The 15,094-nt window shown below is 37.2% G+C and overlaps 3 protein-coding genes across 3 annotated transcripts; 1 reads left to right on the top strand and 2 right to left on the bottom strand.

Annotated features, from left to right (window-relative positions):
* The first annotated feature begins 455 nt into the window (after positions 1–455).
* Positions 456–3,527, top strand: LOC119077296 (mannosyl-oligosaccharide alpha-1,2-mannosidase IA-like). The gene is made up of 9 exons (XM_037184458.1): positions 456–592; positions 989–1,158; positions 1,219–1,437; positions 1,556–1,735; positions 1,793–2,000; positions 2,330–2,557; positions 2,653–2,791; positions 2,883–3,144; positions 3,320–3,527. The coding sequence occupies exons 1-9, from the start codon at positions 583–585 to the stop codon at positions 3,383–3,385; spliced, it is 1,482 nt and encodes a 493-aa protein (XP_037040353.1). The 5' UTR covers positions 456–582; the 3' UTR covers positions 3,386–3,527.
* Positions 3,528–6,780: 3,253 nt separating this feature from the next.
* Positions 6,781–7,617, bottom strand: LOC119077305. Its single transcript, XM_037184470.1, has 3 exons — positions 7,352–7,617; positions 7,161–7,288; positions 6,781–7,080 (listed from the first exon to the last, which is right to left on the bottom strand). The coding sequence occupies exons 1-3, from the start codon at positions 7,473–7,475 to the stop codon at positions 6,865–6,867; spliced, it is 468 nt and encodes a 155-aa protein (XP_037040365.1). The 5' UTR covers positions 7,476–7,617; the 3' UTR covers positions 6,781–6,864.
* A 6,313-nt stretch (positions 7,618–13,930) lies between these two features.
* LOC119077277 (leucine-rich repeat and fibronectin type III domain-containing protein 1-like) lies at positions 13,931–14,971 on the bottom strand. The gene is made up of 2 exons (XM_037184425.1): positions 14,897–14,971; positions 13,931–14,837 (listed from the first exon to the last, which is right to left on the bottom strand). Exons 1-2 carry the CDS (start codon positions 14,917–14,919, stop codon positions 13,958–13,960), a joined length of 903 nt encoding a protein of 300 aa, XP_037040320.1. The 5' UTR covers positions 14,920–14,971; the 3' UTR covers positions 13,931–13,957.
* Between the last annotated feature and the right edge of the window lie 123 nt (positions 14,972–15,094).

Genomic DNA, 15,094 nt, shown 5'->3' with positions numbered 1-15,094 from the left:
GTAGCTCTTTCGAATTGACTTCGTCACACTAGAGCTACGCAGATGTTTTTTTGTATTTATAATCGCATTTAAACTGAAATAAATGAAATGAAATGAAATGAGAGTACTATTTTGTATGAAATTTTATCCCCACTCTTTTTACAGTGCAAAATTTTGTATGGAGCACTGTCAAGTTTCAGTACCCTATTTAGAGTATCACTTTTGCTTGAAGTGCGTTGGTTGTACTCCAAATAGAGCACTGAAACTGAGCCAGTGTATCAAACCAATCTGGCACTGTATAAAAATGTGGACAAATTTTTCACACAAAATAGTACTCTATATTGACAGCTGTCACTCAAAGCACTTTTGCTTGAAGTGCGTTGGTTCGTGGGATTTTTCCCAGAACGATAACGTGAAATAATCGCAATCGACGATCTCATAATTAAAATTGATCTCACGTCAACAACAAAGCGCGCTTAGATGAAATTAAAATTTGCTTTACTCAGTAATGTAGTGAATTTCGTTCAGAGAGATCAGATTGAGGGTCTTGTAAACTAACAATTTTTTCGGTCAATTTGTTGTCTTGCCCCTGTTGTCCTGTGTATGTGGAGAGGTAACATTTTTTTCGGAGTTTCATTTAATAGCGATTTTTACGCGAATTTAAACTGATTACGTAGCTAATGCCATACATGTAATTGCTTTAGTTTTTTTACACGTTGAAACAGAGTCTGAGAGATTTGTGAGAGTTCAAAAATTATCTCTTAAACGTGACGTCAAGATTGGATTTTTTTGAATGTAAATTTCTTTCGCTAATTTTTGTACGAAGACGAAGCACAATTTGGAACGAAAGCACTTGAGAAATTTTGCGTTGCTGAGATCGTCAACTATGCTTCGTTTTCCAATATAATCCGATCTGTAGCGTACGTTATACAATGGAAAATGCGGTCAATCTCAGCAACGCAAAATTGCTCGTGTGTTTTCGGCCTAAAATAGCAATCTGTTTGTCTAGAGTTGCTACAGCCGTATAAAATGCGATCACCGGTTACCGTTTTCTTAAAACCATTCCGCTCAGTTGAGCAATTGTCCTTACTTTTTCTGATGACAACGCACATCTGCTTGGCTAATGTAATTCGTTCAAATGATCAGACGCCACAAGAACGTCGGAATAAGATTCGTGAAGTAAGTGCCTAACAAAGAGACACTTTCGTACCGCCAAGTCTTTAGACATGAACGTTTCAGATGACACTTCATGCTTGGCGAAATTATGAAACGTATGCGTGGGGAAAGAACGAATTGCGTCCGGTAAGCAGATTGCCGAATAGAGGCAGTGTATTTGGCAACAGTGAAATTGGGGCTACAATTGTCGACAGCTTGGATACATTGTATATCATGGGCTTGAATGAGGAATATCAAAAGGGGCGGGATTGGATTGAAAAGAATTTTTCATTTGGAAATGTGGTAAGTCAGCGAAAGTTGACCGTGATTGTAACGGTAACTTAAAAAAATGTGTGCTGCCTCTAGTGGTCAACACACGAATCGACACACCATCTGCATTTTAACTGTACCTTTATCGTAGAATGGCGATCTGTCTGTATTCGAGACAAATATCCGATTTGTTGGTGGTTTGTTGTCCATGTATGCGTTCACTGGCGATGAACTATTTAAAACCAAGGCCCAAGAAGTGGCTGACAAATTGCTGCCAGCCTTTGAAACGGATTCAGGCATTCCAAGGTCGCTTGTTAACATTCAAACCGGGGTAAGTATTTTCGATATTGAGACCGCGGATCAGTTTTCATTTCTCTTGCACATTCAGTACAGTAAAAACTATAATTGGGCCAGTGGCAGCATTTTATCGGAACTCGGATCTCTGCATCTCGAGTTTACCTATTTGAGTGATATCACCGGTAATCCAATATATCGTGATCGTGTAGAGAACGTTCGTCAAGTACTAAACGAGGCGACAAAACTCAACGGATTGTATCCAAACTTTATTGATCCTATTTCCGGCAGATGGGGACAACGTAAGTGACATAAAAGCCCTAATTCTAAACAAACTCAGGAACTCGTTCAGGAACTAAAAATTCGATACCCAAAGTGAAGATTTTGACATATTTTATGTGAAAGAAGTGTCAAAATCGTCACCAGTGAAACTTAACGAAGAGTTCCTGAACGAGCTCCAGCGAAACAGTAACCGGTTACATTGCATATGATCGATACAGCACCACCTGCTATTATCTCTCTGAACTTATTCTGCTTTACTTCAGTACAGGCAACGCCGCTAGGTGGCGTCCTGTTTTTAAAAGTGTAAACAACTCACGTAACGAACACAATTTCCGTTGAATGTTTTAAGATCACATTTCGTTGGGTGCACTGGGGGACAGTTTTTACGAATACTTGCTGAAAGCGTGGATTCAATCCAATAAAACTGACACGACTGCTCGACAAATGTATGACAGTGCAATGACGGCCATCATTGAAAACCATCTCATTCAAATATCGGCAGGTGGATTGATTTATGCGTCTGATATGAAATATGGTCGTCTCGACCACAAGATGGGTCATTTGGCATGTTTTGCCGGTGAGTTTGCCTGGCAAACTTTGCCACGATAGGTTTTCGTTGGCAAGTTTCGACAATAATGGTTCGCACGGCTTATCGTTGCTCTTCTTTGACAGGTGGTATGTTTGCTCTTGGTGCTAGCACACAAAATGACGAGAATAGCGAGAATCATATGAAAATTGGTGAGGGTATAACCAACACATGTCATGAGAGTTACGTTCGAACAGCCACACACTTGGGACCTGAGGCATTTAGGTGCGTTGACTTTTTGATTTTGAATATTTCGGCGGAAAAACCGTTGATCGAGACTGTTATAAGCTCGCAATCGATTTAAATTAATGTCCAGCTTTGAGAGGAGTTGGGAAGCAAAGTCGAGTGTTGGACAAGACCAGTACTACATTTTACGGCCGGAAGTATTCGAAAGCTACTTTATACTGTGGCGTCTAACACATGATCAAAAATACCGTGATTGGGGCTGGGATGCCGTTGAAGCACTTGAGCGGTATTGCCGAACATCAGGTGGATACAGTGGCATAAGGAACGTGTATTCACCGTTTCCAGTAAAAGATGACGTTCAACAAAGTTTCTTCTTGGCTGAGTCGCTTAAGGTGTGAGACTATGTTTGAACCGTTCGAACCAAGGCTTTGTATTCCAGGTTGTGCAGATTGCAATTTTTTCTAAAAATTCGCACAACCAGTGATCTGCACAACCTTTTTTGTATAAGACCTGGACTCAAGCGCTTCCACAAAAACTCGTTTTCATTTCACTGAACACTCTTTCCAGTATCTATATTTGCTATACTCTGACGATTCACTGTTATCGCTCGATGAATGGGTGTTTAATACGTAGGCGCATCCGCTCCCAGTGAATGGATCACTATGGTACAGACCATTCCTACGGTCTCAACAAATGGATGGGAACTATTGAACAACCTGGAAATTAATTGTCAAATTGTGGAATCTATAGAAACTTAGTAAGTGAATTCAATGTTGATGTGACTGTTTTGGACAATTTTTGAATAAAAAACCAAAGAGTAAAGGTTGTGTCTTAATCCTGGTTGATTTTTCGTAATTCTAGCAAATTATGCCATCCAAGTTAAGAGTAATTTGCTACCAATAGGGTATGCCAAGGTGTTTTGACACATGATGTCGTTTCAAATTAAAGCGTTTCCACCGAAGAAAGACATTTTCAAATAAACGACAAATTTCCCGGGAGAATTGACGTTTGCCATGCGATAAATCACAAAATTTGTGATACTTATAATCGTTAAACTTTTGTGTGATCGCAAATTGTTGCGATAAAGTCTCATTGGTAACTTCATATTCTATGTGGAATTATGTGAAAAAAGAGCGCAAATCTCATTTCTCTGGAACTTATAAATTCTTTTCAATTTCAACTTTTATGGTCAATTAGTCAGGAAACAGATGATTTTTTTATAATTTATTTTGATTCTATAACCAAAATAAGAAATATTTGCGTTGTCAGAAACAATTTAAATTGAGCAGATTTTTTTATAAATTAATTTTTAACGATCGAGCTATGCGAAACGACATTTTCGTAAATGCTGTCAAAGAGGCAGTCAGAAGGCAGTGAGATGCTAACACAAATACATTTAAGCAAATACAGAGGGAAATGTCATAATTATAGAGGGAATCCAAAGCCGTAGGAAGAAAAAGTCGACATTGTTTTTTGCGTTTTTTTAAAGAAGATAATGTTGTGAGTTTTGAGTTCAATTTAAAAAATAAAAAACTGCGTTTTTTTCAAATGTCGTCGAACAATTTTTATCTTAAAATAAGTCAACGAATCAAAATAAATTAAAAAGATGTTGCTGTTTCCCGACTAATTGAATTCGGCATTCCTTATGGAATTTCAAGTATTATCAGGTTCAAATAATTTACATACTTTTGGATACGTTGGACTTGACTGAGTAATTTGTGGAACAACTTCTTAAAATGTTACATTATTTCCAGTTTCAATATTTTTCACCTCCGGCTCGACTATAGACTTGTAGTAAAGACAATTACCGAAGCTTTTTGCTCAAAAACACACTTGTGTCAAAAGTAAACAATGAAAAATTGTTTCGAAACAGATTCTCAAAGCTTCATCAATTCCCATAAGAACTGTCAAGTTACGAATTCTTAGAGTCACGAATGTTTCGCGAATCCGGCGCCCAGTGCTAATATACGTTGACTGCGAGGCTCAAAATAAGCAAAGTTCTGAAAGAACAGGTTATGACAATTTTGAGTTGTTCACGAAGGCGTCGACACACAATTCACGCCGTAAGTGAGGTCGAAATTCAAAATGGAAAGTGCGAAGGTCTTTCTAACGTAGCGTCATTTTCATACAAGGAAGCGTTGAAATGTATTTTTAGCCCCGTACGAAGTACGAAGGGGCTTATAGGATTACGATGCCGTGTGTAATTGATGGAATTCGAAGCAGACGGTAAGGGCAAAGTGTTTGCCTGTGTTCATAGATGACGAATCCGCAATAAAAATTTGGGCCGTCTGTCCGTCTGTCCGTCTGTCTGTCACGTCGATATCTTGAGTAAATCAAATCCGATTTCAAAAATTTTTTTTCCCCTGAAAGATAGTCAAAATAGTGAGGCTAAGTTCGAAGATGGGCATATTCGGGTGGGCCCTTCGTGAGTTAGGGCCACCTAAGTGATTTAAGGTCTTTTGGTGATATTTATGGCAAAATAAACGATGGAAATGTAAATGACACGGCAAATGATAGGTAAATGGATTGTAAATACCAATCCAGGATTTTTTTTTTTTAATCGGGTGAGTGGACCGTGAGTTAGGGCCTTAGAAGTGAAAAGCTACTAGGCACACCTCCCCTGAACAAAAATAAAGTTTTACCGAAAATGCACCCAAAAATTGATTGCTGTTCTAAATAGAGGGACCCTATAGGAGTTCAAAACGATGGTCCGTTAAGCTGGATCAGAGGCTTCCCCACACCCATACAACTAAGGAAAAAATTGTATGGGCTGGGGAAGCACCTGGTCCTGCTTAACGGACCATCGTTTTGAACTCCTCCAGGGTCCCTCTATTTAGAACATATTTGTGTATTTTACATAGAACTCAAGTAAATTTAATCCGTTTTTCGTAATTTTTGTTTCATTTGGAAGGTAATCGAACGCCGAATAGAAAGTTTTTGAAAAAAAAAATGGGTCCTTGGACTAAGGCCACTACTAGGGCCCTATGTGTATTTCACATATAACTCGAGTAAATTTCATCCGTTTTTCGTAATTTTTGTTTCATTTGGAAGGTAATCAAAGGCCGAATAGAAAGTTTTTGAAAAAAAAAAATGGGTCCTTGGACTAAGGCCACTACTAGGGCCCTATGTGTATTTCACATATAACTCGAGTAAATTTCATCCGTTTTTCGTAATTTTTGTTCCATTTGGAAGGTAATCAAAGGCCGAATAGAATGTAGTTGAAAAAAAATTAAATTTGGGTCCTCGGACTAAGGCCGCTACTAGGGCCCTATGTGTATTTTACATATAACTCGAGCAAATTTCATCCGTTTTTCGTATTTTTTGTTTCATTTGGAAGGTAATCAAAGGCCGAATAGAATGTAGTTGAAAAAAAAAATTGGATCCTCGGACTGAGGCCGATACTAGGCCCTATGTGTATTTATACTCAATAAATTAAAATTTTAGGGCTATTTGAAATTTTTGTTTTATTTGAAAGGAACGTCGTACGGGGCTTCGTAATTGCGCTATGCGCAATTTCTAAGATGTGCACATTACATAATAATTTTACTTTAACTACTTTAACCGGCGCATAGGCTTACGGTCAAAGTAGGGTGACAGACGCACTAGGGTCACGTACGCAATAGATATACGGGTTTGTACGGGGTTCAGTCGCAGCAAACGCTCCGACTGTTCTGATGGCTCGTTTGGTTCACTTTTTCATCGAATCGTTCACTTAAAATTCAAATTTTAGGCACACTTACGGCGTGAATTGCGTCAACGTTTGTATGAAAAATGCAACTTAACAAAAACAAAATTCCGAATTTTCCCAAAAAAATATTTTCTTCAACTTGATTTCTCACACTATCTGTAGTGAGTGCGTTTCTAAAATTTGGTGGCAGCCGCCTCCGTGGTAGTCTTAATCTGTTCTTTCAGAACCTTAAAAATAAGAGGATTTTCGACCGTTAAAAAAAATTGTTCTTAACACATTGCAGTCGAGGGTTACCTCCAAATAAAATAGCCTGTTTATACTGCTTTAATCAAATACAATATTTATTGAGAAAAGTACATTTAGTTACAATTTATTTAAAATTTGCGTGAAGATTAAATGCGTAGCTCTTCAGCCATAATTCACTTTATTGCGGTCCCGGTTTTCCCTCTACTACTTTTTCCAGAAGCATTGTCTTATTTACCACATTGAATTCAAATTTTCCGGTAGTTTCATTTACAGCACCGTCGGGTGAATGAATGGTTGCGACTGCCGTGACAAAGCGATCAGGCGATCTCAAACCGTAGAGTCGTATCACACAAGCTGATTGGTTTAAATAGGCGAATTGGAATGTTTTCACAATCTACGGTTCAAATGTTAATATAGCAAAATGTCGGAAGTGATAAATTGCTCGATGGATGAATGAATGATTTTCTTACGTACAGCATTCACTTTTATTTTCATAAACGTAACTGGCGTATTGAGAGCCACATAACGGAGTTCAATTTCATTGTTGAACAACTGACTGAGATCAGTTCGTTTACCAATTTGAGTGTACGAAGTAGAGTCGTCTAAATGGAAAATTCGTTAAATTGAATAATGAACTGAGTAGAGCTTTGTCATCAAGTCTTTACCATCGTATTTACGGCCAAGTTCGAAATAGGTCATTCCTTCTTCATCTTCATCTGTCTGGCAGTAGACTGTGATCATTATCGATATTACAGTCAGGAATATTGCAGCCACAATGTAACTCTTCATTTTGTAATTGTCTTGATAGTCGAAATAATTTCACAAAATCAACTCACAGTCGTTGCTCAATCGAAGACTCCGTAAATTTTTGTGCGAATGATGACCGTTCAATGTGGTATAGTTAATTGGAATTCAAAGAACGTTGAACTAGAAATTACGTAATAGCGACGCACTTCAAGCAAAATTGATCATAAGTCGACAGCTGTCAAGTTTCAGTACCCTATTAAGAGTACCACTCCTGCTTGAAGAGCGTTGGTAATAGTGTCTGATTGTGCAATCTGTTAAAAAGAGTTTTTATAAACAAAATTTAAAAAGTTTTTTTTAATCAAATAGTACAAGCAATGTTGTACGAAAGAACTGAACTAAGGGAATCTTGTTGAGTAAAAGGAGACAATACACATGTTTAATGACAATTGCGTAAAGTGAAGCACTTTTTTGGCTCATAAGACAGACCACTTTCTCCTCAAAACAGTAAAATTTCCACCAGCGTTACAATAGTACCACTCTTTTAGTTCCACTTTTTTCCGTAAAAGGGAAAAAGTGGAACTATTGTAACGCTGCATATATGCGGCGTGAAGATAGTTCCACTTTTTCCTTTTACGAAAAAAGTAGAACTAAAAGAGTGGTACTATTGTAACGCTGGTAAAATTTCCATTGTGTATCCTACTAGTGACGAATCCTGAAGCAATTGGTGGATTGTGAGCTTATTTTTGATGTTATTATAGAAACGGCAATTTGATACCAGATCTGTTACTTCATTTGTTTTATCATGCATTTTGCTATATTTGATCACATTAACTAGAGGTCATCGCTTATCTTTGTCGTGATTCACTACCTCACGCAAAAATATTTGGTCATCCCTCAAAAACCTCAAAGGAGGAATACGTGACGCCAGTTACTTCAATTACACTTCCAAAACATTTGATTTTAGTTTTTATGGCGTAGACGACACCTCAACACACACAATATTGCTTGGCCGGATCGCTTAGGGTACGAGACTATGTTCGAACAACCAGGCTTTATGTTCCTGGTTTTACGGGCTGTTATTCTTTCATAGGGTCAGAAGCTCGAAATTCGTACAACCAGTGATCTGCACAACCTTATTGTATAAGACCTTACTCAAACACTTCCACAAAAAATCGTTTTCATTTCGTTGAACGCTCTTTCCAGTATATGTATTTGCATTCGTTGCCATCTATTGAACAACCCGAGAATTAACTGTCAAATTATCGAATCTCTGGAAACTTGGTGAGCTAAATGTTGATGTGACTGTTTTGGACAATTTTAAAATAAATAGTCCTCCGTTGGCCACTTGCGAGTGGTGAAGGATTTTATCAGTCAAAGAATTTGCATGTCCCTTAACTTCTTCATCTTCATGGTGGCGTCAAAGTGCCGTGGTGAAACTACACCCATGGGTTTCTTAGAAAATGAAATGAAATGTCAAACCGTCAAAGAGAAAGAAATATTTTGACAAACACCCCATGGCAAGTTATAATAAACTGGTCTTCGGTCCTCTCGTTCGCATAGTAAGATGTTGAAAGAGAAGCAAATATCCTAACAAGTACCCCAAGGCAAGTTATATATTAGCTGGTATTCGGTCGTCTCTCTCCGTTCATAACACTCTATAGAGCCATAACCTCAACACTATTAACAATGAAATCGTCAAAATACCAAAGAAAAATAAGTTGTGGTTATGTTTCTATGGATGACATCGGTTCGTGTTCGGTTCATTTTGTTCGGCTTAACCGTTGGTTGGGAGAAATCTATTCACCTTTTCAACTTTCTCGCCGTGTATAAGTTCCTCTTAAACGCTTTTAGCTTAACTATGGCTTTAAGCAACGCACTCCAATAACAGGCACAATAACAGATTTTTTAACGGTTATTTGGCCTCTTATTTTGTTTGAAACGTCCGTGATGCAGTGGCCTATACCAACATAAAAAGACTGAATTTATATGGGAATTTTAGACTACTTTTAGACTACTGTTAGCCTCTTATTTAATTCTGTTCACCTCAAAGTATGGATACGCGTGTAATTGGGAAAATGCAAGTGTGCCAGAACAAAGAAATTTGGCATTTAGTGTTGTTGTGGCGAATATTTTTTGCGTACGTCGTTGTGTGTTTACACACGCACAGTGAGTATCGATAATTATGGTGTTAAATCGCTCGTGTGTTTTGGATCTTATGCATCTCATAGTGAGAAAAACACAATACTTTGACAGAAGCCGATGACGCATTGCGTAGATTCTAAAAAAAACATTAAAATCGATTTGATGTTATTGAAATTGACTTTTCTGCAAAGTTTACATGAAAAATTAGAACGAAAATTTTGTGTATTTAATTCGCTGGACTGATATCCGACAAGACAAACACCATTCTTATGCCTCAACATTACCAAAAACCTCCTCTCCAAAAATATCGTCATCTTCGATCGGTTCAATGCATTTGTACGTGGCAACCTGTTCGGCAGTGCATTGAAGATACGGGTAGGAGCATTTGATGGCAAAATTATCGCATTTACTGACACATTTGGGGCAACCGACCGGTCTTGGTGGGTTTAACGGCTCATTTCCAGGGTGCATGATGAAACCATCGTGCGTACACGGACATCTCCAGATGCGGCAACCAGCCTTCGGGTTACATGGTGGGCAGATCTTTTGCATGCATCGACATGTCATAGCTGACTTGCCATCTCCTTCTGTTGCTGATGCGAGCTGGTAAAATTGATTTCGTTTTTTAAATAACAGGAGAGTCTCTTGTCATACGACTAAACTTACGCTGAACGCCACCAAAATGATGGACAGTAAAAATAAGCGGATCATGTTGCTGTGAGAGCGTGTTAAAAATTAACTCAATTGTTGGTCGCATCGCCGATGTTTTTATACTTAAATATTATCCATTTCCCACACGAGGTGCAAACAATAAAAAATCGATCAATATTTGAACAAATGTTTCACTTGAATGTTTTGACAATAATTTTTTTCGGCAACATGAGTTGAGGTCGGTGTTCTAGGCATATGTGCAAACTGATTGCAAGAAAAGCGGACTTCTTCAAAGGTTTATCCTAATTAATTTAACAATGTTTGTGTAAGTGAAGCGATTCTATAACTAATTTTGAAATTTGAAATGAAAAATAACTCTCTGCAATGACTGGCGTCGAAATCGGAGCACGTCGATTGTGGGTCGACTCCTCTGACTATTACACCACCAGAGCAGATCATGAGGTCGACTATACAACATAGCAATGATTTTGAAGATATAGATTTTTCATAAAAGGCTGTAAGAGCAGTCTTTATAATAGGGGTACCATTATGGTTCGTTAACTTTTGACATTTCTCCCATTTATTTTATGTCAAAAGTCTACGAAATCAACACACTCACGAACTTTACGAATTGGCAATTGGAGCCAATGGAAGAAGTCAAAAAGTTGCTGTAAATATGCTCCGCCGTCCCCAAAATTTTTTTTAAAAACATTTTTACTAACGTGCGGACATGATCCCACAAAAACCTCAAAAGAGGAAAAGGTGACGCTAGTCTAGTAAAAATTGAACTTCTAAAGCATTTGATATTAGTTTTGGTGACGCATTCTGCGCCTAAACGTAATCAATTTTGAACAAGAAAATATGTCGACGAGAATTTTACCGAAGAGATTTTACGAAAATGTTACAAAAAAAATGTGTTTTTGTTTGTACACCAGTTGGTAAAACCATTTTAGACGTAGAGCAAAGTCTTATTAGAACAATTTAGATGGTAACACTTTGGCATATTGCAATATCGCGTAGAAAAATCTACGAAAAGGTTAATACCAACATTCGAAAATTTTCTGACGAAATGCCTGAAGCTGGGCTATGAAAAAAAAACTCTCGAATCATCGAAATCCAAAGGAAAAGTAAGAACCAATGAGAAGTTTGATGATGTGGATGACATTCAATGCCATGGACATAAAGAGAGTATAAGGTAGAATCAAAACAAAATTTATAATTCTGTTCATATATATTAAAGCAATACAACACTTTGTCAATTCATATATTACTTTATGAAGTTCTAATATTCAGCTCAAATTAGGAAAAAAAAGTTTTCATTCACGCGGACCAAAAACTTCACATTCTGTCACCAGGTAAAGAGCCAAAACAACAACTTTTTCTCTCACCTGTTCTTTTTTTATACAAGGTGCGCAATTCACTCAAATTCACTAAAAAGAAACTTTGAGGGTTCACAATGGCTCATCCTTTGACAGGTTGTAAGATCATCCGAGTTTCCATGCAGCATAATAGAAACACGCTGAAATTCCTTAGAAAAATAAGAAGCATCAAGGTCAACCTACAAAGTCAAAACGTATAGTGAGTTTGAGTGAATTGCGCACTTTGTATAAAATTTAGTATGAACAAACTGTTATTAAGTGCATAACTTCCATAAAATTTATTTCTGCAACTGGGCTGCGAAAACTGAACTTTTTCATGCGTGATTTGGGTGGCGATCGAAGGGTCTTTTTTTCTATGGGTTTCTATGTTTTACTTTTCACCACTAGTTATACGTCCCAAAGTGTGATGCGATTATAAGTGATTCACATTCACCTCTTCCTCTTATGCGGTTTTTGTGGGATAGTGATGACGAAAGAAATGAGAACACGACATGACACAATTAAAGCTAATGAAAACATGGAAGATGAAGATGTATCTAGTCAATCAAGACTATCGATTCGAATCCAGTGATAACAACTGGCAAGAAATAACAACGGACGATGAACTAAGAAGCATTCAACTAACGTACGAAAATCAAAATACGGCGACAAATGTTGTGCTAAAAGACCTATCCAATGACTTAAATCAAATCTTTTTGAAAGGAACGAAAATCTCTAAACCAGAGCCAAACATGACCAATTGGGAAATAACGGGTGTGATTCATTACATTTCACCAATTAAACACACCAAGTATTCGACATAAGCATTACGGAAAAATCCGGGTCTATAAAGGTATCCTTTTTCGAAAAATGAGCGGACATCGTTCGAAGAAATTCGAAAATTACTAGATATTACTGGTTGTTAAACAATAAAAACATTGGTTGATGCTATTTGCACAATGTGCAAATAGTCTCTTTATAATACTTTGTCTATTTGCACCGTGTGCATTTTGTAAAAGGAAATATCACTCCTTCGTTGTTACATTTTGTAAAAGGGAGTATCACTCTTTCTTCGTAGCACTTTGTAAAAGGGAGTATTCCTCCTTTATCGTTGCATTTTGTAGAAGAACGTATCTCTCCTTTAGCGTCACTTTTTTTTCAAGGAAGAACAGTCAACAACAGCTCAAATAGTCTCGTTTTGTGACAATCTTATTTATCCCCTTAAAGCTCATTTTTCAGTCCTATTCGTTCTATTACTCATTCTATCCCAACGGCAAATAATCCATCCCATACGGAAAATAATACCCTCTTCAAACAAAACTATTTTGTAGTGACCTCAAAATCACGCAAGCGATATTTTGACCGTATCGAATTGTCCCAGACAATTTGCAATAATTGTACCGGAGAACACTGTTGGTACAAGCCAAATCGAAATATTCCTGTGCGAATAAACGAAACTCTTAATCTGGGCATGCTACTCGATGGCACGTTCTCATTTGTTCAACTAAGATATGATCGAGCGATCGTAATTGTAAGTCTCTCTCTCTCTTATCTGATAGTCACACTCGAAAATTGATGAAATAATTTCTTGTCGAAACTGAGAGAAATCTTGACTGAAATTTCCGTCGGAAACCACATGCCCATGAAGGTTGTAAATTTTTTCCTTAACCCGGTCTCAGCTTCTGAAAGGCTATCTACGAAATCCTTTTCCTGTTCTCCCATTCTATCAGCTCGATGATTTTTTTTTATAGTTTTCTGAATTTTTAGTTGGATGTCGACAATCGTGAGAGAATTGCTCATAAAAGATTTTTGGAATCGTTTGTAAATTAAGGCCATATTTATCGGCTAAGAGAGACAAGTTAAATGTTTGCAATCTTTTTATAATCAGACATTTTTCAGGCGAGTCAGTTTCTCATCGACCAAATATTACATGCTAACTCTCCAGTTTTTGAGTGTTGCTTCAAGTAGACACAAGTAATTACACATTTTTTGTGCAAACACACTTTTTAAAAGTTTTTACACACAATGTGTAAATTACACGCTTAAAAAAGCCCGTGGTGTGCAAATAGTCTCTTCAAAATAATTTGACTATTTGCACACGGTGCAAATAGTCTCTTCTATATACTTTGGCTATTTTCACAGTGTGCAAATAGTTTTTTTTCTTCTAATATTTCGACTATTTGCGCACGGTGCAAATAGAATTTGTATTATAAAAAGACTATTTGCACCGTGTGCATATAGACAAAGTATTATAAAGAGACTAATTTTCGAAACTTTTTGCAGAATGCGTCAACAACAGCTATAAATCAGATGTTTTGGAAGGTGGAACAGATTCTAACTGCATCATCTACTCCTCTTTTGAGATTTTATTTATTACAAATACATAATATCAGGAAAATCATTCGGTGAAATATCTACATATCTTTTCGACTTACTTGCCATAGACTGGGCTTCTGAGTACGTGTATTGGAAACCAACACTAATTCTGCGCAATTTCGGAAGCAATTCTCCAATTCGTTCAAGTTCATCCAATTTGTCGTAACTATTTCCGGAAAGACGTAATTTAGTGAGATTACCGCAGTTCCTTAGACGAGTCAACAAGTCAGATTGTCGAATTCCGTTATGAGCCAGATCCAAATCGTCTACAGCATACGTTACACCTGGCGTATATTCGGTATTAATTGACGTCAATCCACTGCTTCTCAAATATATGACAGTCAGTTCGGGCATCTGTAGAAGTGCAGTAAAATTGAGATCGACAATGCGATTCCATGCCAGCGAAATTTTTTGCAACTTCGTCAAACGTTGAAACGATGAACCAACTCGTGCTAAATTATTGTTATCAATGCTAAGATATGTCAGTTCTGGCATCCCGGTGAATGTATGATCGGAGAGTTGTTGCAGTTGATTGTTGTCCAAATAGAGATTCGTCAAATGGGTGAAATTCAGAGCACCATCCTCGATCGATTCTATTTTATTCCGGCGAAGACAAAGATACTTCAAATTTGTTAGTCCAACAAAATCGTTTTGTCGAATTGTCACCAATTGATTGTCATCTAAATACAAATTTGCAACGTTCTTGCATCCGATGAATGTATTTGGCCCAAAGGATTTGATTTTATTACGATTCAAGTCTAGATTCCATAATTTCGTTTCATGTTCGTAATTATTACACGAAACTTCGACTGTTGGTAAATTATCGTCTGATGGTTCGGTAACGAATGATGACGCACCTAACAATAGCGATATCAATCTGAAATGAAAATGTTTAGTGGAACACATTTTGTAAACTGAAAACAACTTGTGGCTTACGATAATTTCTGAATCAGCTTCATTTCGGACAAAAATTTTCTTTAGTCGGTCTTCTTCCGACTGTTAAGCACCAACTAATATAAAGGCCGACCAGAAGAGTCGAATGTGAGAGTGAAATCAAAAAAAAAAATTTTGATAATTTTGAGATATCTACATTAACCTTTGATAACATTTTGAGTCGATTCGCAATATAAAATT

This window comes from Bradysia coprophila, unplaced genomic scaffold, assembly GCF_014529535.1.
Source record: "Bradysia coprophila strain Holo2 unplaced genomic scaffold, BU_Bcop_v1 contig_235, whole genome shotgun sequence".
Lineage (NCBI taxonomy): Eukaryota > Metazoa > Arthropoda > Insecta > Diptera > Sciaridae > Bradysia > Bradysia coprophila.
The sequence above is the reverse complement of the archived record's forward strand: the minus strand, read 5'-3'. Positions and strand labels throughout refer to the sequence as shown.

What these genes read in the sequence shown, in the direction of transcription:
- LOC119077296 (XM_037184458.1), top strand. An exon ending in ATTTTTCATTTGGAAATGTG is followed by an intron (nt 1,438 to 1,555) that starts GTAAGTCAGCGA and finishes CCTTTATCGTAG; the next exon opens with AATGGCGATCTGTCTGTATT. An exon ending in TTCCGGCAGATGGGGACAAC is followed by an intron (nt 2,001 to 2,329) that starts GTAAGTGACATA and finishes GAATGTTTTAAG; the next exon opens with ATCACATTTCGTTGGGTGCA.
- LOC119077305 (XM_037184470.1), bottom strand. Translation starts at nt 7,475, where the DNA reads ATGAAGAGTTACATTGTGGCTGCAATATTCCTGACTGTAATATCGATA. An exon ending in ACTTGGCCGTAAATACGATG is followed by an intron (nt 7,289 to 7,351) that starts GTAAAGACTTGA and finishes TTTTCCATTTAG; the next exon opens with ACGACTCTACTTCGTACACT. An exon ending in TGAAAATAAAAGTGAATGCT is followed by an intron (nt 7,081 to 7,160) that starts GTACGTAAGAAA and finishes TTTGAACCGTAG; the next exon opens with ATTGTGAAAACATTCCAATT.
- LOC119077277 (XM_037184425.1), bottom strand. Translation starts at nt 14,919, where the DNA reads ATGAAGCTGATTCAGAAATTATC. An exon ending in AAGCTGATTCAGAAATTATC is followed by an intron (nt 14,838 to 14,896) that starts GTAAGCCACAAG and finishes TTTTCATTTCAG; the next exon opens with ATTGATATCGCTATTGTTAG.